General features: G+C 49.2%; 1 protein-coding gene across 1 annotated transcript; it reads left to right on the plus strand.

Moving 5' to 3' along the window:
* Window positions 1–19445: 19445 nt before the first annotated feature.
* On the plus strand, window positions 19446–21382 carry LOC119276199 (leucine-rich repeat extensin-like protein 4). The gene has a single exon (XM_037557212.1). It carries the CDS (start codon window positions 19492–19494, stop codon window positions 21172–21174), a length of 1683 nt encoding a protein of 560 aa, XP_037413109.1. The 5' UTR covers window positions 19446–19491; the 3' UTR covers window positions 21175–21382.
* Window positions 21383–25550: the final 4168 nt, after the last annotated feature.

Raw genomic sequence — 25550 nt, forward strand, 5'->3', positions numbered from 1 at the left:
ATTTTAGGATGCTGTCAAATGTGCATGGGTGCACACGGGTGCTATTGGCACTTGCTGTTGCTATTTTTAGATGTTTCCATGCTTAGGATAGTGCACTGATGAGTGGCAGCTGCAGAAAAGCAGATGTCACTGATCAGTGGCATTTCCTCACATGCAAGTACCACTGATCATGGTAGTTGTGTTCATGTGCACTGATAAGTGGCATTTGGTAAAGAGTTTGTGCACTGATCAGTGGCATTTGCTCTTGGGCAAATGTCTCTGATCAGTGCCATTTTGCAGAGAGTTTGTGCACTAATACTTGTCATCTTACCTGACAAGATATTGAAGAGTGACTGGGATGTAGCCGGTGGAGGAGCTCAGGTGGTGGTCGGAGCTGAGGGCGCTGAGGATTTCATCCCCATGAACAGGTGGCTCAGGACGGAGGACCTGCCTGGCAGGATCGCCTTCATGGGCCTGCCTCATTCAAGGGGACGATCTCCGAGGTAGGGTCACGAGGAGGGGGCCTGGGAGCCGCTGCGCTTCTACCAGTAGATCAAGGACAACGGGGACCTCACCATGCTCGTCGTCTCTCGCAAGTTCGTGGTGGTGATGAACACCCGGCTAGTCATCAAGCGGCTCCCGTGCGTGGTCAGGCTATCGGCGAACAAGCGATGCGTGTTCTAGGTGCAGGTCCAGAACTTCGAGGGGCACATGGTGCTTGGCCGGGGCTGGAACTACTTCTGCCGCCGCCACCAAATCGTCCCCGGCGACCTAGTCGTTGTGCGCATCTCAGGATTCGGACTGAAGGTTCAAATCTACAACCACGACTCCTCGGTCATGTGCAGGTTTCGTTGCAGCAGGCACATCTGTGTTGTTGACATTGAGCATGCTATGTAGTTAAGTAAGGTGTTAGTGTTGAACTTTTATGGTATGTGGCTAGACTTATGGTACTTGTGCTGGGAACTTGTTCATATTTTGGCCAGGAGCAGCACCCTGGCGTGGATCAGGGAAGGAGGATGCCCCTGCTGTTAATCTTAAGTAGTTTGCTGTCATTTCCTTGCTTTCTTTGTTTGACTTCATTTGATTGGTTGCTTTGTTTGATCTCATAGGTGCTTGCTGTTGTACTGATCATGTGGTGGTAAGGCCACCACATTTGAATGGGGTGAGCAGCCACGATCCTAGCATCACCAGACCACTTTGTGAGACCCGACCGTTGGCATCTTGCGGGACTCTAGAGGGATCGCCAAGAGGGGCTGTGGCGTCAGAGGAGAGTAGGGTCGGCCCTGCACTGGCTGTGGACGTGCTTTTTTGCCTGACGGATCGAGACAAGGTGGGCCTCCGACACAGCTTCGAGAGGTGGAGCTGGGTTCTGTCAACCAACCAGGACGGATTCAGTGTATGTGCCCAGGGTTGGGGTTGGCTCCTTCGCCCTCGGGAGCTGCTCGGGCCATGCTGGCTGCTGATGACTCCCCGCATGTCAGGATTGGGGAGTGGGATCTGTGCCTCTCCAACGATGGGGTGGTGCCGGGAATCGAGGTGGGGCTACAGGGGTTGCGCCCGCCAGCCGAGGAAGATTTGGACAGCCGGGGCCACCAGGATCTGGATTTATTATCTGGCACCACTGTGGTTTCGTCTCCTGTGGTAGGTCCGGTTTTGCATGGGGATGTGACTCCGCCATGCAATCGCGAGTCTGGGTGGTTTTTGGTCAGCCTTTCTGAGCAACAAGACGAGCCTGGGATGGTGCCCTCTCTAGCTGCAGCAACGCCACCCCTTCGCACTCAAATTGAGCATTTCTGTTCTGAACTGCGTGCCCCCGTCTCACACATCTTGGAGCAGCTGGCTGCTCGCGATCTGCAGGCAAAACAAAGGAAGCCTCGTCAAAAGAAGCCACTCACTACCACTCCGCGGAGGAGTGTTCGCCTTGCCAAAGGCGGCAAGGGCTCTAAGGCGTCTAAGCAACAATCAATCCTAATCAAAAAGTTGTGCCTGGCGAACGAAGGGGATGCGATTAGCAATGAGGCTCTTCAGGCTTATGCGAAGCTGTTCGACAAGCCACTCCTCGACTGTCATGTGAAGGCTATTTTGGCGCTCTTTGGCTGGGATGCGTCGATCCTGCCCTTGCAAGGCGAGGAAGATGTGGTGGTGGAGGGGCTCTAACGTCCCTAGGTTGTCATTGTGGTTGTGGGTTACTCCAGATGTCGACTCATCCACCAAAGTTACTAGTGTGGAACGTGCGAGGGCTTAACTCTCCTGCTCGTAGAGCTACTATCTATCAAGCGGTAGTGGAAGCTAGAGTGGATATTGTGTGTATCCAAGAAACTAAGATGGAGGTGATAACGGCTGAGGTTGTGCGGCAATGCCTTGGAAATAAATTTGAGAACTTCTTTTACGTTCCGGCCACTGGCACGAGGGGTGGAATTCTCATTGCTTGGGATCACTTGGTGGTTTCAGTCACTAATAGTCATATTACACAAAACACCCTCACGGCACTCATTTCGCAAGAAGGGGCGCCATTTTGGTGGCTTACAGGTGTGTACGGTCCTCAAGGGGACGCTGAGAAAGTGGCTTTTCTGGAGGAGATAAGAGACGTACGGGACTTACATGTGGGCCCGTGGGCGATTGTTGGGGACTTCAACTTGTTGGTTAACCCGGAGGATAAGAATAAGATCACTGTCAACAGGCACATGATGGCTCGTATGCGTGCCCTTCTCAATCGGCTAGAGTTGAAGGAGCTTTACCTTAATGGTAGGCACTACACTTGGAGCAATGAGCGGAGGGACCCAACCATGGAGAAGATCGATCACGTTTTTGTCACTAATTCCTGGGAGGATATATACCCTAGGAGCCTTCTCACGTTGCTCGGTTCGGTGATCTCGGATCATTGCCCGCTCTTGGTTGATTGCGATGCGGATTTTGAGGTGGGACGACGATTTAAATTTGAGAGTTTCTGGCCGAAGGCGGATGGATTCTTGGACACTGTCAAGTTGGCCTGGCAATCTCTACCCTCGACGGGTAATCCCTTTATTGTGCTGGATAACAAGTTGCACGCAACGGCTAAGGCACTGCAGAGCTGGAATGATCGGTGGATTGGGAATGCGCGGCTTCAAATTGCAATTGCCATGGAAATCATATGCCGTCTTGAGAAGGCTTCGGAGGCGAGGGTTCTGCCCGAGCAAGAATTTGGACTCCGGAATCTTCTTAAGCGGAAATTGTAGGGCTGTGTTCCTTGGAGCGGACGATGGCAAGGCAGCGTTCTCGTCTTCTGCAGCTAAGGGTGGGGGAAGCCAACACGGCTTTCTTCCATCGGCATGCTAGACACAGGCAGAGGAAGAACATAATCAACAAGCTGCAGCGCGATGGGGTTGTATTCACAGGGCAGGATGAGGTTGCGGAGGTGGCCGACAAATACTTTCATGAGCTGCTTGGAGCGTCGCGGCCCAGAGAAGCTCGGTTGAATCTCGATTTGTTGGACCTTCCTTCTCGGGACTTGAGGCATCTGGAAGTTCCTTTCACAGAGGAGGAAGTGATTTCGGCCATCAAGTGCATGCCGTTTGACAAAGCTCCTGGCCCCGATGGCTTCACCGGTAGATTCTTTGTCTCTTGCTGGCAGATCATCAGGGCAGATTTCATGAACGCACTTGACCAATTTCACAGAGAGGATATGCGTGGTTTGGGGGCAGTTAATAAAGCCCTTGTTGGGGAACGTAGCAGAAATTCAAAATTTTCCTACGTGTCACCAAGATCTATCTATGGAGAAACCAGCAACGAGGGGAAGGAGAGTGGATCTACATACCCTTGTAGATCGCTAAGAGGAAGCGTTCAAGAGAACGGGGTTGAAGGAGTCGTACTCGTCGTGATCCAAATCACCGGAGATCCTAGTGCCGAACGGACGGCACCTCCGCGTTTAACACACGTACAGCCCGATGACATCTCCCACGCCTTGATCCAGCAAGGAGAGAGGGAGAGGTTGAGGAAGACTCCATCCAGCAGTAGCACAACGGCGTGGTGGTGATGGAGGAGCGTGGTAGTCCAGCAGGGCTTTGCCAAGCACCGCGAGATATGAGGAGAAGGGAGAGAGGTAGGGCTGCGCCAAGAGGAGAAGTTCTCATGTCTTGGGCTGCTCCAATGCCTCCAATATATATAGGGGGAGGGGGGGCTGCGCCCCCACCTAGGTTTCCACCCCTAGGGGGCGGCGGCCAGCCCTAGATGGGACTTGGAGGGGGCGGCCAAGAGGGGGAGAGAGGGGGCGCGCCCTAGGGTGGGCCTATAGGCCCATCTGCGCCTAGGGTTTCCCCTCTCCCCTCCTAGTTGCGCCTTGGGCAAGGGTGGGAGGCGCACCAGCCCACTCTGGGGCTGGTCCCTTTCCACTCTGGGCCCATGCAAGCCTCCGGGGCCGGTGGCCCCATTTGGTGGACCCCCGGGACCCTCCCGGTGGTCCCGGTACGTTACCGATAAAACCCGAAACTTTTTCGGTGACCAAAACAGGACTTCCCATATATAAATCTTTACCTCCGGACCATTCCGGAACTCCTCGTGACGTCCGGGATCTCATCCGGGACTCCGAACAACATTCAGTAACCACATACAAACTTCCTTTATAACCCTAGCGTCATCGAACCTTAAGTGTGTAGACCCTACGGGTTCGGGAATCATGCAGACATGACCGAGACGTTCTCCGGTCAATAACCAACAGCGGGATCTGGATACCCATGTTGGCTCCCACATATTTCACGATGATCTCATCGGATGAACCACGATGTCAATGGACTCAATCGATCCCGTATACAATTCCCTTTGTCTAACGATATTGTACTTGCCCGAGATTCGATCGTCGGTATGCCGATACCTAGTTCAATCTCGTTACCGACAAGTCTCTTTACTCGTTTCGTAACACATCATCCCGTGATCAACCCCTTGGTCACATTGTGCACATTATGATGATGTCCTACCGAGTGGGCCCAGAGATACCTCTCCGTTTACACGGAGTGACAAATTCCAGTCTCGATTCGTGCCAACCCAACAGACACTTTCGGAGATACCTGTAGTGCACCTTTATAGTCACCCAGTTACGTTGTGACGTTTGGTACATCCAAAGCATTCCTACGGTATCCGGGAGTTGCACAATCTCATGGTCTAAGGAAAAGATACTTGTCATTAGAAAAGCTTTAGCATACGAACTACGATCTTTGTGCTAGGCTTAGTATTGGGTCTTGTCCATCACATCATTCTACTAATGATGTGATCCCGTTATCAATGACATCCAATGTCCATGGTTAGGAAACCGTAACCATCTATTGATCAACGAGCTAGTCAATAGAGGCTTGCTAGGGACATGGTGTTGTCTATGTATCCACACATGTATCTAAGTTTCCTATCAATACAATTATAGCATGGATAATAAACAATTATCATGAACAAGGAAATATAATAATAACTAATTTATTATTGCCTCTAGGGCATATTTCCAACAGTCTCCCACTGGCACTAGAGTCAATAATCTAGTTCACATCGCCATGTGATTAACACTCATAGGTCACATCGCCATGTGACCAACATCCAAAGAGTTTACTAGTGTCATTAAACTAGTTCACATCATCATGTGATTAAGACTCAAGGAGTTCTGGGGTTTGATCATGTTTTGCTTGTGAGAGAGGTTTTAGTCAACGGGTCTGCAACAATCAGATCTGTATGTATTTCGCAATTCTCTATGTCATATTGTAAATGCTGCTTCCACGCTCCACTTGAAGCTATTCCAAATGGTTGCTCCACTATACGTATCCGGTTTGCTACTCAGAGTCATTCGGATAGGTGTTTAAAGCTTGCATCGTCGTAACCCTTTACGCCGAACTCTTTATCACCTCCATAATTGAGAAATAAATCCTTATTACTCCAAGGACAATTTTGACCGCTATCTGGTGATCCACTCCTTGATCACCTTTGTACCCTCTTGCCAAACATGTGGCAAGGCACACATCAGGTGCGGTACATAGCATAGCATACTGTAGAGCCTACGTCTAAAGCATAGGGGACGACCTTCGTCCTTTCTCTCTTTTCTGCCGTGGTCGAGCTTTAAGTCTTAACTTCATACCTTACATCTCAGGTAAGAACTCCTTCTTTGACTGATCCATCTTGAACACCTTCAAGATCATGTCAAGGTATATGCTCATTTGAAAGTACTATTAAGCATTTTTATCATATAGATCTTGATGCTTATTGTTCAAGTAGCCTAATCCAGGTTTTCCATTGAAAAACACCTTTCAAATAACCCTATATGCTTTCTAGAAATTCTACATCATTTCTGATCAACAACATATACTCATCAGAAATTCTATAGTGCTCCCACTCACTTCTTTGGAAATACAAGTTTCTCACAAACTTTGTATAAACCCAAAATCTTTGATCATCTCATCAAAGCGTACATTCCAACTCCGAGATGCTTACTCCAGTCCTAAGAAGGATTGCTGGAGCTTTGCATACTTACTAGCGTCTTTCAGGATTGACAAAACCTTCTGGTTGTATCACATACAACCTTTCCTCAAGTATAACGTCGAGGAAACAATGTTTTGACATCCTATCTGCAAGATTTCATAAATCATGCAGTAATTGCTAATATAATCCTAACAGATTCTTAGCATCGCTACGAGTGATAAAGTCTCATCGTAGTCAACTCCTTGAACTTGTCGGAAAACATCTTAACGACAAGTCGAGCTTTCTTAATGGTGATACTTACCATCATTGTCTGTCTTCTTCTAAAATCCATCTGTACCCAATAGCCTTACGACCATCAAGCAGTTCTTCCAAAGTCATGGAGCCTTTCTCAGATTTTATGGCTCCTAACCATTTGTCGGAATTTGGGCCCACCATCGCTTCTCCATAGCTCGTAGGTTCATTGTTGTCTAGCAACATGACCTTCAAGACAGGATCACCGTACCACTCCAAAGCAGTACGCGTCCTTGTCGTCCTACGAGGTTCGGTAGTGACTTGATCCGAAGCTTCATGATCGATATCATAAGCTTCCACTTCAATTGGTGTAGGTGCCACGGGAACAACTTCCTGTGCCCTGCTACACACTGGTTGAAGTGATGGTTCAATAACCTCATCAAGTCTCCACTATCCTCCCACTCAATTCTCGAGACAAACCTTTCCTCGAGAAAGGATCCGATTCAAGAAACAATCCCTATTGCTTTCGGATCTGAATTAGGAGGTATACCCAACTATCTTGGGTGTCCTATGAAGATGCATTTTATCCGCTTTGGGTTCGAGCTTATCAACCTGAAACTTTTTCACATAAGCGTCGCAGCCCCAAACCTTTAAGAAACGACAACTTAGGTTTCTCCAAACCATAATTCAAACGTTGTCGTCTCAACAGAATTACGTGGTACCCTATTAAAGTGAGTGCGGTTATCTCTAATGCCTAACCCATGAATAATAGTGGTAATTTCGATAAGAGACATCATGGTACGCACCATATCCAATAGGGTGCAACTATGATGTTCGGACACACCATCACACTATGATGTTCCAGGCGGTATTAATTGTGAAACAATTTCCACAATGTCTTAATTGCGTGCCAAAGCTCGTAGCTCAGATATTCATCTCTATGATCATATCATAGACATTCTATCCTCTTGTCACGAAGATCTTAAACTTCACTCTGAAATTACTTGAACCATTCAATAATTCAGACTTGTGTTTCATCAAGTAAATATACTCAACATCTACTCGAATCATCTGTGAAGTAAGAACATAACGATATTCACTGCATGCCTCAGCACTCATTGGACTGCACACATCAAAATGTGTTACTTCCAACAAGTTGCTATCTAGTTCCATCTTACTGAAACTGAGGCTTTTCAGTCATCTTGTCCATGTGGTATGATTTGCATATCTCAAGTGATTCAAAATCAAGTGAGTCTAAACGATCCATCTGCATGGAGTTTCTTCATGCGTATGCACCAATAGACATGGTTCACATGTCTCAAACTTTTCAAAAATGAGTGAGTCCAAAGATCCATCAACATGGAGCTTCTTCATGCGTTTTATACCAATATGACTTACATGGCAGTGCCACAAGTAAGTGGTACTATCATTACTATCTTATAATTTTGGCATGAAAATGTGTATCACTACGATCGAGATTCAATAAACCAATCCTTCAGGTGCAAGACCATTGAAGGTATTATTCAAATAAATAGAGTAACCATTATTCTCCTTAAATGAATAACCGTATTGCGATAGACATAATCCAATCATGTCTATGCTCAACGCAAACACCAGATGACAATTATTCAGGTTTAATACTAATCTTGATGGTAGAGGGAGCGTGCGATGTTTGATCACATCAACCTTGGAAACACTTCCAACACATATCGTCAGCTCGCCTTTAGCTAGTCTCCTTTTATCTCGTAGCTTTTATTTCGAGTTACTAACACTTAGCAACCGAACCGGTATCTAATACCCTGGTGCTACTAGGAGTACTAGTAAAGTACATATTAACATAATGTATATCCAATATACTTCTATCGACCTTGCCAGCCTTCTCATCTACCAAGTATCTAGGGTAATTCTGCTCCAGTGGTTGTTCCCCTTATTACAGAAGCACTTAGTCTCGGGTTTGGGTTCAACCTTGGGTTTCTTCACTAGAGCAGCAGCTGATTTGCCGTTTCATGAAGTATCCCTTCTTGCCCTTGCCCTTCTTGAAACTAGTGGTTTCACAACCATCAACAATTGATGCTCCTTCTTGATTTCTACTTTCGCGGTGTCAAACAACGCGAATACCTCAAGGATCATCATCTCTATCCTTGATATGTTATAGTTCATCATGAAGCTCTAGCAGCTTGGTGGCAATGACTTTGGAGAAACATCACTATCTCATCTGGAAGATCAACTCCCACTCGATTCAAGTGATTTTTGCACTCAGACAATCTGAGCACTAGCCCAACGATTGAGCTTTTCTCCCTTAGTTTGCAGGTCAAGAAAATCGTCGGAGGTCTTATACCTCTTGACGTGGGCACGAGCCTGAAATCCCAATTTCAACCCTCGAAACATCTCATATGTTCTACTACGTTTTGAAAACGTCTTTGGTGCCTCAACTCTAAACCATTTAACTGAACTATCACGTAGTTATCAAAACGTGTATGTACGATGTTCGCAACATCCACAAACGACGCTTGGGGTTCAGCACACTGAGTGGTGCATTAAGGACATAAGCTTTCTACTGTTCGCATAAACGCTACTGTCAACTTTCAACTATATTTTCTCTAGGAACATATCTAAACAGTGGAACTAAAGCGCGAGCTTATAACATAATTTGCAAAGGGTCTTTTGACTATGTTCAGGATAATTAAGTTCATCTTATGAACTCCCACTCAGATAGACATCCCTCTAGTCATCTAAGTGATTACATGATCCGAGTCAACAGGGCCTGTCCGATCATCACGTGAGACGGACTAGTCATCATCGGTGAACATCTTCATGTTGATCGTATCTACTATACGACTCATGCTCAACCTTTCGATCTCTGTGTTCCGAGGCCATGTCTGTACATGCTAGGCTCATCAAGTTAACCCTAAGTGTTTCGCATGTGTAAATCTATCTTACACCCGTTGTATGTGAACGTAAGAATCCATCACACCCGATCATCACGTGGTGCTTAGAAGCGACGAACTTTAGCAACGGTGCACAGTTAGGGGAGAACACTTCTTGAAATTGTTGTAAGGGATCATCTTATTTACTACCGTCGTTCTAAGCAAATAAGATGCATAAACATGATAAACATCACATGCAATCAAATAGTGACATGATATGGCCAATATCATTTTGCTCCTTTTTGATCTCTATCTTCGGGGCTCCATGATCATCATCGTCACCGGCATGACACCATGATCTCCATCATCATGATCTCCATCATCGTGTCTTCATGAAGTTGTCTTGCCAACTTATTACTTCTACTACTATGGCTACCGGTTAGCAATAAAGTAAAGTAATTACATGGCGTTGTTCAATGACACGCAGGTCATACAATAAATAAAGACAACTCCTATGGCTCCTACCGGTTGTCATACTCATCGACATGCAAGTCGTGATTCCTATTACAAGAACATGATCAATCTCATACATCACATATATTCATCACATTCTTCTTGGCCATATCACATCACATAGCATACCCTGCAAAAACAAGTTAGACGTCCTCTAATTGTTGTTTGCATGTTTTACGTGGCTGCTATGGGTTTCTAGCAAGAACGTTTCTTACCTACGCAAAAACCACAACGTGATATGTCAATTGCTATTTACCCTTCATAAGGACCCTTTTCATCGAATCCGTTCCGACTAAAGTGGGAGAGACTGGCACCCGCTAGCCACCTTATGCACCAAGTGCATGTCAGTCGGTGGAACCTGTCTCACGTAAGTGTATGTGTAAGGTCGGTCCGGGCCGCTTCATCCCACAATACCGTCGAAACAAGATTGGACAAGTAACGGTAAGCATATTGAACAAGATCAACGCCCACAACTACTTTGTGTTCTACTCGTGCAAAGAATCTACGCAATAGACCTAGCTCATGATGCCACTGTTGGGGAACGTAGCAGAAATTCAAAATTTTCCTACGTGTCACCAAGATCTATCTATGGAGAAACCAGCAACGAGGGGAAGGAGAGTGGATCTACATACCCTTGTAGATCGCTAAGCGGAAGCGTTCAAGAGAATGGGGTTGAAGGAGTCATACTCGTCGTGATCCAAATCACCGAAGATCCTAGCGCCGAACAGACGGCACCTCCGCGTTCAACACACGTACAGCCCGATGACGTCTCCCACGCCTTGATCCAGCAAGGAGAGAGGGAGAGGTTGAGGAAGACTCCATCCAGCAGCAGCACAACGGCGTGGTGGTGATGGAGGAGCGTGGTAGTCCAGCAGGGCTTCGCCAAGCACCACGAGATATGAGGAGAAGGGAGAGAGGTAGGGCTGCGCCAAGAGGAGAAGTTCTCATGTCTTGGGCTGCTCCAATGCCTCCAATATATATAGGGGGAGGGGGGGCTGCGCCCCCACCTAGGTTTCCACCCCTAGGGGGCGGCAGCCAGCCCTAGATGGGACTTGGAGGGGCCGGCCAAGAGGGGGAGAGAGGGGGCGCGCCCTAGGGTGGGCCTATAGGCCCATCTGCGCCTAGGGTTTCCCCTCTCCCCTCCTAGCTGCGCCTTGGGCAAGGGTGGGAGGCGCACCAGCCCACTCTGGGGCTGGTCCCTTTCCACTCTAGGCCCATGCAAGCCTCCGAGGCCGGTGGCCCCACTTGGTGGACCCCCGGGACCCTCCCGGTGGTCCCGGTACATTACCGATAAAACCCGAAACTTTTCCGGTGACCAAAACAGGACTTCCCATATATAAATCTTTACCTCCGGACCATTCCGGAACTCCTCGTGACGTCCAGGATCTCATCCGGGACTCCGAACAACATTCGGTAACCACATACAAACTTCCTTTATAACCCTAGCGTCATCGAACCTTAAGTGTGTAGACCCTACGGGTTCGGGAATCATGCAAACATGACCGAGACGTTCTCCGGTCAATAACCAACAGCGGGATCTGGATACCCATGTTGGCTCCCACATGTTTCACGATGATCTCATCGGATGAACCACGATGTCAATGGACTCAATCGATCCCGTATACAATTCCCTTAGTCTAACGGTATTGTACTTGCCCGAGATTCGATCGTCGGTATGCCGATACCTAGTTCAATCTCGTTACCGGCAAGTCTCTTTACTCGTTCCGTAACACATCATCCCGTGATCAACCCCTTGGTCACATTGTGCACATTATGATGATGTCCTACCGAGTGGGCCCCGAGATACCTCTCCGTTTACACGGAGTGACAAATTCCAGTCTCGATTCGTGCAACCCAACAGACACTTTCGGAGATACCTGTAGTGCACCTTTATAGTCACCCAGTTACGTTGTGACGTTTGGTACATCCAAAGCATTCCTACGGTATCCGGGAGTTGCACAATCTCATGGTCTAAGGAAAAGATACTTGTCATTAGAAAAGCTTTAGCATACGAACTACGATCTTTGTGCTAGGCTTAGTATTGGGTCTTGTCCATCACATCATTCTACTAATGATGTGATCCCGTTATCAATGACATCCAATGTCCATGGTTAGGAAACCGTAACCATCTATTGATCAACGAGCTAGTCAATAGAGGCTTGCTAGGGACATGGTGTTGTCTATGTATCCACACATGTATCTAAGTTTCCTATCAATACAATTATAGCATGGATAATAAACGATTATCATGAACAAGGAAATATAATAATAACTAATTTATTATTGCCTCTAGGGCATATTTCCAACAGCCCTGGTGTCTCTACTGCCGAAGAAAGCCGGGGCCGTGGATATCAAGGATTTCCGTCCGATTAGCCTTATCAGTGGGCCAGTAAAAATCTTTGACAAGATTCTGGCCATTAGACTTGCTAAGGACTTGCCAAAGCTTGTAGGGCCGCACCAAAGTGCTTTTGTCAAGGGCAGATCCCTCCATGATAATTTTATGCTTGTACAATGTATGGCCAGAAGATTGCATGCTCTCAAATCGCCGACAGTTATGCTGAAGCTGGATATCAACAAAGCATTCGACTCCATCAGCTGGCCCTTCCTGGTCGAGGTCCTAAGGCGTTCTGGCTTTGGTGAAAAATGGATAGCATGGATTTGTGGACTGCTAGCTACCTCCTCCACCCGGATCATGATCAATGGATGCCCTGGTAAACCTATACTTGCTTGTCAAGGCCTGCGGCAAGGTGACCCCGTCTCACCCATGATCTTCATTCTCTGCATGGAGCCGTTATTTGCACTGTTCACGCACGCCATGGAGTATGGGTTGTTGGCACCGCTGTCTCAAGCCAGAATGCAGCAGAGGGTATCCATGTTTGCGGATGATGTGATTGTGTTCTTCAAACCAAATGAGGTGGAAACTATCACTTGTTGAGCGATTCTTCAGCTCTTTGGGCAAGCTTCGGGCCTGGTGGTTAACATGAACAAGAGCTCGGCAGTGCCTATTCGTTGCTCCCAGGAAGAGATACAGTGGGTGTCGCATAGCCTTGGGTGCTCGACCTCGATGTTTCCCTGCAAGTATTTGGGCATTCCACTCACGATCAGAAAGGCTTCGGCAGCTCAACTCCAGGGACTGTTGGACCGTGTGGCCGATTGCCTCCCACTTTGGAAGGCGGCAATGCTGCCTAAGAGTGGCCGCTTGTTGCTCATACAATCCGTGCTGTGTGCCATTCCTATCCACACTATGATGGCTTTGGATCTTCCTGCAAGAATGCTGGCGGCGCTAGTCAAGATATGCAGGCATTTCCTTTGGTGCGGTAAGAAGGAGGCCAATGGCGGCAGCTGCTCGGTTGCCTGGGAGGAAGTTTGCACGCCCAAGTGGGCAGGTGGGCTAGGGTTACCAAATCTGCCTTGGTTTAACAAGGCCCTTCGGGTGCGCTGGGCCTGGCTGAGAAAAGCAGATAAGGAAAGACCTTGGACCGGCTTTCAGATTACTATACCAACGGAATCTCAGGCACTGGTGGATGCTGCTGCCCGGACGACAGTTGGTGATGGGAAAGCGACTCTGTTTTGGGAGGATAGATGGATCATGGGCGAGCGAGTCAGAGATATTGCACCGAGCATATACATTCGGGTCCCGAAGCGGGTGCGACAATCTGAATTGGTAGCGGATGCGTTGAGAGATGGCAGTTGGGCACGGCATGTTGGCACTGAACTGACACCGGAGGCACTTGATCAATATCTCCTTCTGTGGACTTGTGTCTCATCCATTACACTCGATGACGATAGTCAAGACTCTGTGACCTGGGCTTGGGAGAGCAATGGTTGTTTTTTGACTCGCTCAGCTTATGCGGCAAGGTTCTCCGGGCGGCAGGTTTCGCCAACTGCAGACTTCACCTGGCAATCCAGGGCACCGCTTAGGTGTCGTTTCTTCAGTTGGCTGGCCATAAAGGATAGATGTTGGACATCCGTGAGGCTTGCACGACATGGCCTGCCTCACCAAGCAGCCTGCCCCATGTGTGATCAACATCAAGAATCCATGCAGCACCTGATGTTAGAATGTAGCTTTGCAAATCAGATTTGGCCGGCGGTAGGCAGACTTGCCAACAAGGAGGAGGTTCAGCACAGGTATGGGGAATCGCTTGAGCAATGGTGCCTGCGGCAGGAGGATGTCTCGGCTAACCGGAAAGCGCACAGAGCGAAGTGTCTACTGGTCATGTGGACAATATGGAAGCATAGGATTGATGTGGTGTTTAATGGAGCAACGCCATCATTTCAACAAGCCATGCAACGGATTCATGAGGAAGGACAACTGTGGGCGAAGCAGGCCTCTTCAAGGAGGATAATATCGGGTTCGAGGTAGCTCAATTTGCGTGGGATGTCAGCGAGTAGTAGCCTTTGGTAGTCTTAGGGTAGGCGGAATTCCGCTTGTAAATAACTATGTAATGGTGGACATGGGTTTCGTACCCTTTCTTCTCTAATGAATGATACGCACACTCTCGTGCGTATTCGAGAAAAAAAAATGGGATGAGCAGAACACAAACGTTGTTTGCAACCAAACAATTGAAGTTTGTATCTCCTCACACTCTAAGCACAAAAACGGCAATCAAATAGTAGGGGGGTAAGTGCCCCTCCATGTGATGCAGGCAACCAAACAGGTTGCATCTGCTGCATATGAGGCTGCAATTGAATAACCAGACTGGTTGAAGATGGACATGCAATGCAGTTACTGTTGCAAACTGGAACCAAGCACGCCCTAGAAGAATACAACTCAAGATTTGTGCCGGTTCGCGGGCGGCGGGCCCTTGCCTTTGAGAGATTGGTAGTGTTGTGTTGTATCGATGAGATTTGGGTAAGATATTCACAAGGCACTAGAGTCTAGTCTAGAGTTGAATAGGGCATGAGCGCCAAGCAGTATTCACGGGCGTGACCAGCCAATCCATTGTACTGAACCCCGTTGAAGCAAATTGATGATTCGCTACCGTTTTCTGATGCTAGAGAACATGAGCGGAACATAGCACTGACTAAGCACTTTTGAAGGGATAGCAGCACAGAGCACGCTGTAGGTAGGAGTAAAAAGAGAGGTGATACGTACGTTTCAGGGGAGGATTTGGCCGCCGATCTGGAACGGAACACAATCAGGCCGGGCAACCCGCACCTGAGAATGAATGAATGAATGATATCATGGTGCCAGCCAGGCTGCGGCTGCCCAGCGAGGAGACGACGCAGGGAAAGGGAATGCTGCGTTGGTTGTGATTGGTCGCGCACACACAGCCAGGCGTTGGCCATGGGGCCATTCAATCCATCCCTAACCTAACCTAAGCTTATCCCTTTTTCGACATACACCAGTATTTGTATGGTTTGATACTTGATTCGACTCGGTTCGGTTCGGTTTGCGTACGATGATGATAAAATGATGTTGATGGTGGTGGTGGCAGCGTTAGGCGGTGACAGCGTGTGGGGCCAGCTCACATGCAAGCAAAGCAAACCTCTGCTCTTGCTCTTTCTTCTTGTTCTTGTTGTTGACGTGTACTACCGTATAGCAGGCCCACCAGAAACCTTAAACCGAATAGCGATCCTTCTCCCGCCCGCAATCATCACCATTACCAACGGCAACATGTATGTATCGCCTGGTTTCGGCTCCTCTGATTCGCTTAGTAGTTTAGGTTAGTTTTTTTAGTCCTCATAGAAGAAGCGTCGGGTGGATGGTGGCGCTTCTTATCCAAGTTTGTCTTTCGGGATCTAATCCGTTTTGAGTTTATTCAATTGGACGTAGTCAATGGAGCACCGACGATAGATTTCTATCGTCTCCTTTGAGCGATGAGATTAGGATTTCTCGTCATGTAGCGAGATTTGGTGTCAGGTGCTTCAGATCTTGCTAAGGAGTTTAACGACGACGACTGCGGCTCTAGGACGCTGGTCCTCAGGGGCACATGCGGGAAGAATTTTCGGGTGTCATCGACAAGGTTAAGCCGGCTGCGGTAGAGGAGTAGCGACAACAACGCGTCAACAACTCGTTCTGACGCTAGTAGTGGATGTTCCGTGGTCTTAAAATCACGTAATTTTTATTATGTTGAGACACTTTGTATTCTTTTCAAAAGAAAAAACAATAACTTTACTCGTTGGCGTGCTCACGTACATTCCGTAATGGACAAGTTGGACGGATGCATGATCCTGTGCAGGTTACGTACCGATGCAGCCAAGCGTATGAAGCCGTTAAACACTGGCAAGCACTGACATTACAGATGCTACTACTCCTACTTAATTGTGGTCAGGAATGAGGAGCTAGTCACTCACATGACAGGCGTCTCCCCGTGTTTCAAGGCTCAAATGGTGGGCTCCCTCAAACGCTTCCAAGGACTATAGCTATACTACTCCATTACTTAATGTCGTCATGATGAGAAGAAACCAACAAAACAGTCTGAAAGCAGCAGGTGTACCAGAACCAAAAAAAGAACAATACGTGATTAGTATCATGATTAGCCGGTCGGCGAAAATCAAAATAATTTATCTAATGGTTTATTTGCGCGGAAATACTCCTATACTACTCTAGTTGGATTACGGAGGAGAAAACAAAGGGCCATAGCTGCTGGCTTCGCTAGGTGTGGATTCCCACTAAGCGCGTCGGCGTCGTCGTCGTCGTCTCGTCGGAGTGGAATGGATGCTCTGCACGTTGCGACGGGGCCCTCACTACCATACCATACCATACCATGGAACACAACGCAGCACAAACAGCACAGCACAACGCAGCTATTTTCCTTTTTTTTCTACTAGGGAGCGCAGCTAGCTAGCATCGCTTTCTTTGTTATCGGTGATAATTGAGTTAATTGCACAGAAGTACCACAATTCGGGCATCACATGCAGATTGGTACCATGATTGCTATTTTTTACGTGTCAGTACCAACATTGGTCTAAGTTTTTGTAAATTAGGCTAAAACGTATATTTATACGTATTGACGGTGTATCTGACCGACGGGGCCCGCACGTCAGGTGCCGACGTGGCATGTTTTTTTGCAGAAAACCCCCTTATGTTATATGTAATCACAAAAATACCCAATTTTTTTGCGGGAAAAAGGCTCCAGGAGAGGATTTTTTTTGTTCGCAATTTCCACCATCGAATCTGGACTGGTTTGAAATTTTCCGCCACTTGAACAAATAAATAAAAGAAAAATGAAATCAGGCACCGGCGGGAATCGAACCCGCGACCAGAAGTGCACAGGCGCCACTGGCTAACCACTACGCCACAAGGCAGCTCACGTTCCTCAACAGGCGTCTCCTCTCTTATAGTATGCCTGAAGCGCTGGGCCGGCCCACCGAGGCCTGCATTTTTTTTTCGTTTCGCACTTAACTGGCGCGCGTGTTGGGCTCGTTCCTTGCGCCGGTTACTATTCGTTTCATTTCTCTTATGCTTTTATAATGCGCGGTGAACATTTGGTAATATAGTGAACATTTTTTCTGCTTATAGTGAACATTTTTCAATGTACGATGAACTTTTCTTTACAAACGGTGAACATTTTCTTAATATAATAAACTTTGGTAATATCCGTTAAACATTTTTGAAATGCAAATTGAACATTTTTGTACTATAGGTTGTTCAATTTTCTTACGACAAGGAACATTTTACCTAATTCGAGGTAACTTTTTTGTAATTTATGGTGACATTTTATTAATACACGGTGAGTTTCAAGATTATTATGTTGAATATTTTCTTAATACATGATGAAATTTTTGTACTTCACAAAATGTTCAGTATATATTAAAACTTATTGTGTAAAATCAATTTGCATTTCGAGAAACACTTGATTATTATAATAAAAATTGAAAAGTTTTAATGCATTTCTAAAATTTATTATGATTACACAATTATTTTTAATACATGTTCTGCGCCATGTTTAAAAAATTTAATGCATTTAAAATTATATGTTCAACTTTTAATGCATTGATTGCAAGAATGATTAAGAAACCGGGGCAAAAAGTTCTTGAAACTCTTCATGTATCAAGAAAATGTTCACCATAAATTACAAAAAATTCACCGCGCTTTACGTAAAATGTTCATCATATCTTAAGAAAAAGTTCAAGATATATTACAAAAATGTTCGATTTGCATTTAAAATATGTTCAGCGTTTATTAATGGAGAAAGTATTAATCATTCGCAAGGAAAATTTGACAACCTGTATTAAAAATAATTGTGTAATCTTAATAAATTTTAGAAATGCATTAAAACTGTTCAACTTTTATAAGAAAAAATTGACGTGTTTCTGGAAATGCAAGAATGAATTTTACACAATAAATTTTTAATACATGCTGAACATTTTTTGAAATGCAAAAAATTTCACCATGTATTAAGAAAATATTCACTGTAAATAAAAAATTGTGTGATCATAATATTCTTGAAACTCATCATGTATTAAGAAAATGTACACCATATATAGATTACAAAATGTTCACCGCGCATTATAAAAGCATAAAAGAAATGAAACGAATAGTAACCGGGGCAACGAACGAGCCCAACAGGCGCGCCAGTTAAGTGCGAAACGAAAAAAAAATGCAGGCCTCGGTGGGCCGGCCCAGCGCTTCAGGCATACTTTAACAGAGGAGACGCCTGTGGAGGAACGTGAGCTGCCCTGTGGCGTAGTGGTTAGCCCGTGGCGCCTGTGCACTGCAGGTCGCGGGTTCGATTCCCCCCGGCACCTGATTTCACTTTCGTTTTATTTATTTGTTCAAGTGGCGGAAAATTTCAAACCAGTCCAGATTCGATGGTGGAAATTGCGAAGAAAAAAAATCCTCTCCTGGAGCCTTTTTCCCGCAAAAAATTTGGGTATTTTTGTGATTACATATAACATAAGGGGGTTTTCTGCAAAAAACATGCCACGTCGGCACCTGACGGGCGAGCCCCATCGGTCAGATACACAATCAATACGTATAAATACGCGTTTTAGCCTAATTTGCAAAAACTTAGACCAATGTTGGTACTGACACGCAGAAATTAGCAATCATGGTATCAATCTGCATGTGATGCCCGAATTGTGGTACTTATGTGCAATTAACTCGTGATAATTTCTCCTCACCCTGATAATTTATTCCCTTCATTTTTTCGGTGAGCGCAAAAGAAAACACCGTTCGTTGATGGCTCGCCAAAAAAAAAAAGAATCGTAAAAAGAAAAAGCCAATTATACAACATTGGTCATCAATCATCAGAAAATGCGATCAAACGACCCGACGACGTTGTGGAAGGCAGCTCCTCTTCCAGCTGCCAGTTGATCCGTTGGCTGGAGCGTTGGTCCATCACGCGCACACGCAACCAACCAAAGCCATCCCGCGATCGCAGCCGTCCGGTCCAATCACCGCGCCATTATTCTATTCCGGCGCCGCGATTTGGCCTCTCCTGCTCCCCCATATGAACCCCACCCCCCTCAAACCCATGAGCATCCATCCACGCCGCAGCACACACACAGCCCGCCGCGGGCTACCATGCGTACACAGACGGCAATGGCGACCACCAAGACGCCCCTCCTCCTCTTCCTCGCGCTGCTCCTCGTCCCGCACCTCACCGCGGCCACGCCCGGCCACCAGCGCCGGCTGCTCCAGAGCCACGGCGCCGACGACGGCAGCGACGTCTTCGTCGACCCGTCCTACTCCTTCGCCAATCCGCGCCTCCGCGATGCCTACGTGGCGCTGCAGGCCTGGAAGCGCGCCATCCTCTCCGACCCGCGCAACCTCACCGGCTCCTGGTCGGGCCCCGACGTCTGCTCCTACTACGGCGTCTTCTGCGCGCCGTCCCAGGCGGACCATTACATCACCGTCGTCGCCGCCGTCGACCTCAACCACGCCGACCTCGCCGGCCACCTCCCGGAGGCGCTCGGCAGGCTCGCTGACCTCTCCGTCTTCCACGTCAACTCCAACCGCTTCTGCGGCCTCGTCCCGGCCTCCTTCCACGGGATGCACCTGCTCCACGAGCTCGACCTCAGCAACAACCGCTTCGTCGGCGCCTTTCCCGACGTCGTGCTCCGCCTGCCCAGCCTCAGGTACCTCGACCTCCGCTACAACGAGTTCGAGGGCCCCGTGCCCAAAGAGCTCTTCGACCTCCCGCTCGACGCCATCTTCATCAACTCCAACCGCTTCCGCTTCCAGATCCCCGACAACGTCGGCAACTCACCGGCGTCTGTCCTCGTGCTCGCCAACAACGACTTCGGCGGCTGCCTCCCGGCTTCCGTCGCCAACATGTCCGGCACGCTCAATGAGATCATACTCATGAACACCGGGCTAAAGTCGTGCGTCCCCCCGAAGCTCGGCATGCTCACCGCCCTCACCGTGCTCGACGTCAGCCACAACCAGCTCATGGGCGCCATCCCCGCCGAGCTCGCCAACCTCCACAGCATCGAGCAGCTCGACCTTGGTCACAACCGCCTCACCGGCGACGTGCCGGAGGGGATCTGCCACCTGCCGCATCTCCAGAACTTCACCTACTCCTACAACTACATCACCGGCGAGCCGCCGGTGTGCATGCACGTCAAGGCATTGGACGATCGCCGGAACTGCATCCCGAACCGCCCTGACCAGAGGTCAACCGAGCAGTGCCAATTCTTCAACAGCAACCATGTCAACTGCGACGCCTTCAGGTGCAAGAAGTTCGTGTTGCCGTCGCCGCCACCTCCTCCGCCTTCACCACCGCCACCAACCCCATCTCCTCCGCCACCTTCACCACCGCCGCCGTCGCCTCCTCCACCAACCCCGTCTCCTCCACCCCCGTCTCCATCACCCCCACCTCCGTACTACGAGGTCTCACCTGAGGAACGGTACCTTTCGCCGCCACCTCCAGCGTACCAAGAGCCGACAACGCCTCCCCACTACGAGGTGCCAGCTCCCTACTACGAGGTGTCACCGGAGGACCGGTACCACTCACCGCCACCCGCAGCTTACCAAGAGTCTCCACCTCCGCCCTACTACGAGGTGTCACCAGAGGACCGGTACCTATCACCGCCACCGCCAGAGTACGAAGAGCCGACAACACCGCCCCACTACGACCTACCAGCGCCGCCCAACTACGAGGTGTCACCGGAGGACCGGCACCTCTCGCCTCCACCACCGGCGACGTGGAAGATGCCGGCGTACGACTACTCGTCGCCGCCTCCACCGGCTGCCGGGCAGCCATGAAGTTGATTCTTTTCGGGATTTTTTTCCATACATTCTGATCATATACGAGTTTGCTGTGGTGAAACAATGCCGTTAATATCCTTGGTGTGTTCTTCTTCTTCTTCTTCATTCTTCTCTCCTCCCATTAATTTGTTCTTGTTTTTCATTTGTGAATGAAATACTCCTATAGAAGATCGATTCGATAATGAGAAGTTTCATCATTCGATTCCCTGTGGATTCAATGAAATTGTTGTCATCTTGCCGTTGCCAACAACTCGGCAACAACTAATCAATCACTTGACTGGAATAACAGCTAAGCAGAACAAGAATCTGAAGACTCCAAAATGAGTTTGAGCACGGCGGAGCCGTTGTACCATCTGAATAAGCTGCCAACGCATCACGTTCACGATGAGACGGTCCGTCGATTTGTGACGCGTTGCCTGGGAATGCGCACCTGCAGGTGGGCCCGCCCGACATGCGGAGCGCTAGCTGGATGGGACTTTTTCCACCGCCAGCTCAAGGTCAAGCAATCCTTGACGCTCAGCCGCTCAGCCTCTCTCTGCAAAAGGAAAAAAATATGGCTCCTCAAAATGGATGCGCCTGTATAACTTAACCTTGCCTCTTGACTTTACCCACGTCTTGCGGGGACTCGCTAAACTATTGCATCCTGCGTCAACACCAACGTGCATGCGACTACTCCATGGTACCACTAACAAGTTTTTTTTTCTTTTTTGACGGGGGTACCAGTAACAAGTTGAATGTGTGCATTTTTTTTCGGGAATCATAGAGCTTTATTCAATCATTTCTAGCTCCAGCGCGATCAGCCATCAGGCTCGTCACGAGGAAACACATAGGTGCGCTGAGTTGTTGGCTTGTCTCATTACATGTTGAACAACAAAACTAAGAAAAGTTGAGGCTAGCCCTTCAATTTCGAGAAGAATGGGCGCTATAACAGAGCGCGAAAATTGTTACGAGTTCCAGAGTTGTACCAACTCCAAGCAATCTACTTCAAACACCACTCGCGGAAAACCCCAAAGTTTACCGAAAATTACTCTGTCACGTAGAGCCAGAGCATCTGCAATGAGCGGATCCGTGACATTAAGGTGCGGCTTACTCCAGGCAGCAACAAAGGCGGAGGGTTCTTGCTAGACCCTCCGCTCCACTTTTGTTTTCAGTCAGCGAGACGCTTGCATCCGTGTTTATTTTTGTCCATTCTGGGTCAGGCGGTCTCCAACCATAACCAGGCAGAATCCTGGTATGTTCAACTGGGAGCTCTAGCAGCATTAGAGCTTCCTTGATTCGCTTCAAGGACTGGCTGAGATTCAGACTCTCTCTGTCATGTGTTATGTTGTTGTGTGAAGTCCATATTGCCCACATGACTGTGATGATCTTTGCCCGGTCTCCCTCATTGAAGCTGTATCACACATAATATCCTTGCACCATGTACTCGGATGTAGCTGTGGCAATTTGACATTGAGCCATTTCCTAGCTTCTGTCCAGAAGCTTTGAGCATGGGAGCATTTGATGAATGCATGCACCATGTCTTCGTCTGCACCCTTGCAAATTTTGCATCGGGCCATAGTAGCAATGTGTCTATGCCTTAGTGCAGATTCCACTGGCAGAATGCCGCAGAGGACTCAGCCACCAGAAGACACGGACGTTGGGTAGCACTTTGAGCTTCCAAAGGCGAGTCCATAACCGTTTGTCATTCTCTGATGTTTCAGTGATCACCCCTTCATCTAGAGCTAAATGCTCGTTGTGAGTCATAAGAGCACGATACGCGGAGTTGAATGTGTGCATTGGACGTAGGGAAACGGCCACGGTTACCCTCGCCCCCCAAATCGCCCGTATATGTCGGGACACGGTTGTCCGCCGTCCAACACCGACTCCCATCGGTTTGCGGAGGGGAGGGTGGGGGGCACTGCGGGAGTCCAGACACGACTCAGGTAGGACTCTGACACCCCCGGCTCACCTAGAACCGAGGCAAAGCCCGCGCTTTTGTTACTGTCCGTGGCAAAAAAATCCTCCACACTCATCTTTCATCCCGCCGCTCTTCACCCAGTTCCCACCCTTTTTGCCGCCGCAGACGCATGGACCCGCATGAGAAACTGTCGGAGATGGCGGTGGTGGAGGATCCGGCGATCACGCTCGCTCGAAAGATCAACTAGGAGACACGACAAAATCGCCGCCTCAAAGTGAAGGTAAAGGCTGCGCCACTCAAGAAGCAGCAGGCCGGCGGAGGCGGAGGTAGAGGTCGTGGTGGTGGACGAGGAGGCGATGGTCGTGGTGGAGGTGGCAGACGCAGGGCCCCGCTACCGTGGCCAACCATGCACATCGCCATGGCCGAATCATTACAAGGCTCCGTACTACTACGCCTCAAAGCAGCTCGGAACGCAGTCCCACGCACTCACCGACGGGCAAGTGTCCTTCATCGTCAACGTCAACGCGACACCGTTACTGTTGGATGTTGGGTTCCGGCAGACCCTTAAGGTTCAAACTCTGGGGTGCGCACGAAGATCTCTCCCCTACCGATCTACGTCCGATCGTCTCGTGAGATCTAAGCTAAAAACGATGAACAACAAGAGGGACACAAGATTTATACTGGTCCGGGCCACCGTCGTGGTGTAATACCCTACTCCAGTGTGTGGTGTGGTGGATTGCCTCAGGGGCTGATGATGAACAGTACAAGGGAAGAACATCCTCGCAAGAGGTGTTCTTGAGCTGGTACGATGAACTGCTTGGGTGAGTTCGATCGCCTCTCTCTCTAATGAGCACTCGATGAACCCCCCTTTCTCTGTGGTGGCTAGTCCTATTTATAGAGGCCCTGGTCCTCTTCCCAAATATTGAGCGGGAAGGGCGCCAACAACGGCCATTTCGAAAGGGAACATCTAGTACAAGTTATCCTGACTAAAGTTGGTCTTCGGCTGCCAAAAGTACTGGCGATGACGCCGTCTGGGGCTCCACGGTGACCTCCATCCTGCCGCTCTGCTGGTCTTGGTCTCGTTGCATTGAAACGACAACCTTTGCCTGATGCCTCGGTATTCCACGCCTTTGCTTGCCCCCTTTACACCAAAGAGGAAACAAGGACACTGCGCAGGCCGACGCCTGCCTGGTCTCAATCGTCATGGCTTGCGTCATGAGCACCTCGCGAGGTACCCTGCCTTGATCTCTCCGCCTCCTCGCGAGCCTGCCTAGCGAGGCCGTTCCCAAGGAAGCCTTGTGTCGTCCGCCCCGCGAGTCTTGGCCCCTCGCGAGGGTCTTAAGTCTTGTGCTGACAAAGATGGGCCGTACTGGGCCACCATTTGAGCCACGCCGCAGGCCGCAGGCAGGCAAGTCTGCGGACCCTCATTCCCAGAATGCAGACAGTAGCCCCCGGGCCGAAGGCACGCTCAAACTTGGCTTAGCGGAGAAGCGAAGGGGCAAGTGCGAAGCACCGCAGGCCGCGGCCTTGGGCGCCGCGTGGCGGTTGATTGGACGTGGGTGTCTCTGCTTCCCCATGCCGTCTCGGTAACTGCTCGACTTGACAAGTCCCTGCATGCAGAAACGGGTCATCATGACCTACGATCGTGGAGGCCGATGGTTGGCTTCCCCTGGCTATAAAGGCAGGAGAGCGCAAGCCTCCGTTGTATATCTTCCTCCTCGCTTCCTTCATTCTCCCCATCCCAGCTACTTTCTATCTCCCATGGCACCACCGAAGAGGTTCTCGGCCGCAGAGAAGGGAAAGGCTCATCGGGGAACTTCCGGCCGGCGCTCCTGGCGGCCTCTGGCTTCAAGCGGACGGTTGCTGCAGCAGGGCCTCCTGGGCTTCGCTGGAGATCTCCGTCGCCGGGAATGTGGTCCTGACCCGAGGCTGGCAAACATTTGCCCGCGCGCGTGGCCTCAGCCAGCGGTGTACCCTGCATTTTAAGTTTGATGGCGACGCCACCCTCTACGTGAGGGTGTTCGGAGAGGACGACCACCGCACTGGGTGCTGCCCCGAAGACGATGACGGCGGGCAGGTACTCAGCCTCGGCAACGGTCGGGATGAAGATGAAGGCAGGTGCATGGTCGGCGGCGTTCGTGGCTCGCCAAGCTTCGGCAGCTCCCCCTCGGACAACAGCTCCTCCAGTTGTGGCCATGACCAGCCTCCGCGCCGTCACGCTTTCCTTGAGGGAGGTAGCGTGTCAGTCCACCGTCGTGTCTCGGTGAAGCGCGAGGAGGAGTCTGACTGAGCTCCGGAGGCAGTACGAGCCCTCGCCGCGAGTTGGTGCCGAGCGAGCCATGCCTATTTTGTTTTTCTCCCTTCCTTGCGCAAAGAGAGAGTAGTGTAGGGCCCCGCCGGGGCGTGCTGGACTGTTGCCATCAACTATTATGCTGTTTCCGCTATTTCTGTGCTGTGTTTCGGTGCCGCATGCTCA

This window comes from Triticum dicoccoides, chromosome 3B (assembly GCF_002162155.2).
Source record: "Triticum dicoccoides isolate Atlit2015 ecotype Zavitan chromosome 3B, WEW_v2.0, whole genome shotgun sequence".
Lineage (NCBI taxonomy): Eukaryota > Viridiplantae > Streptophyta > Magnoliopsida > Poales > Poaceae > Triticum > Triticum dicoccoides.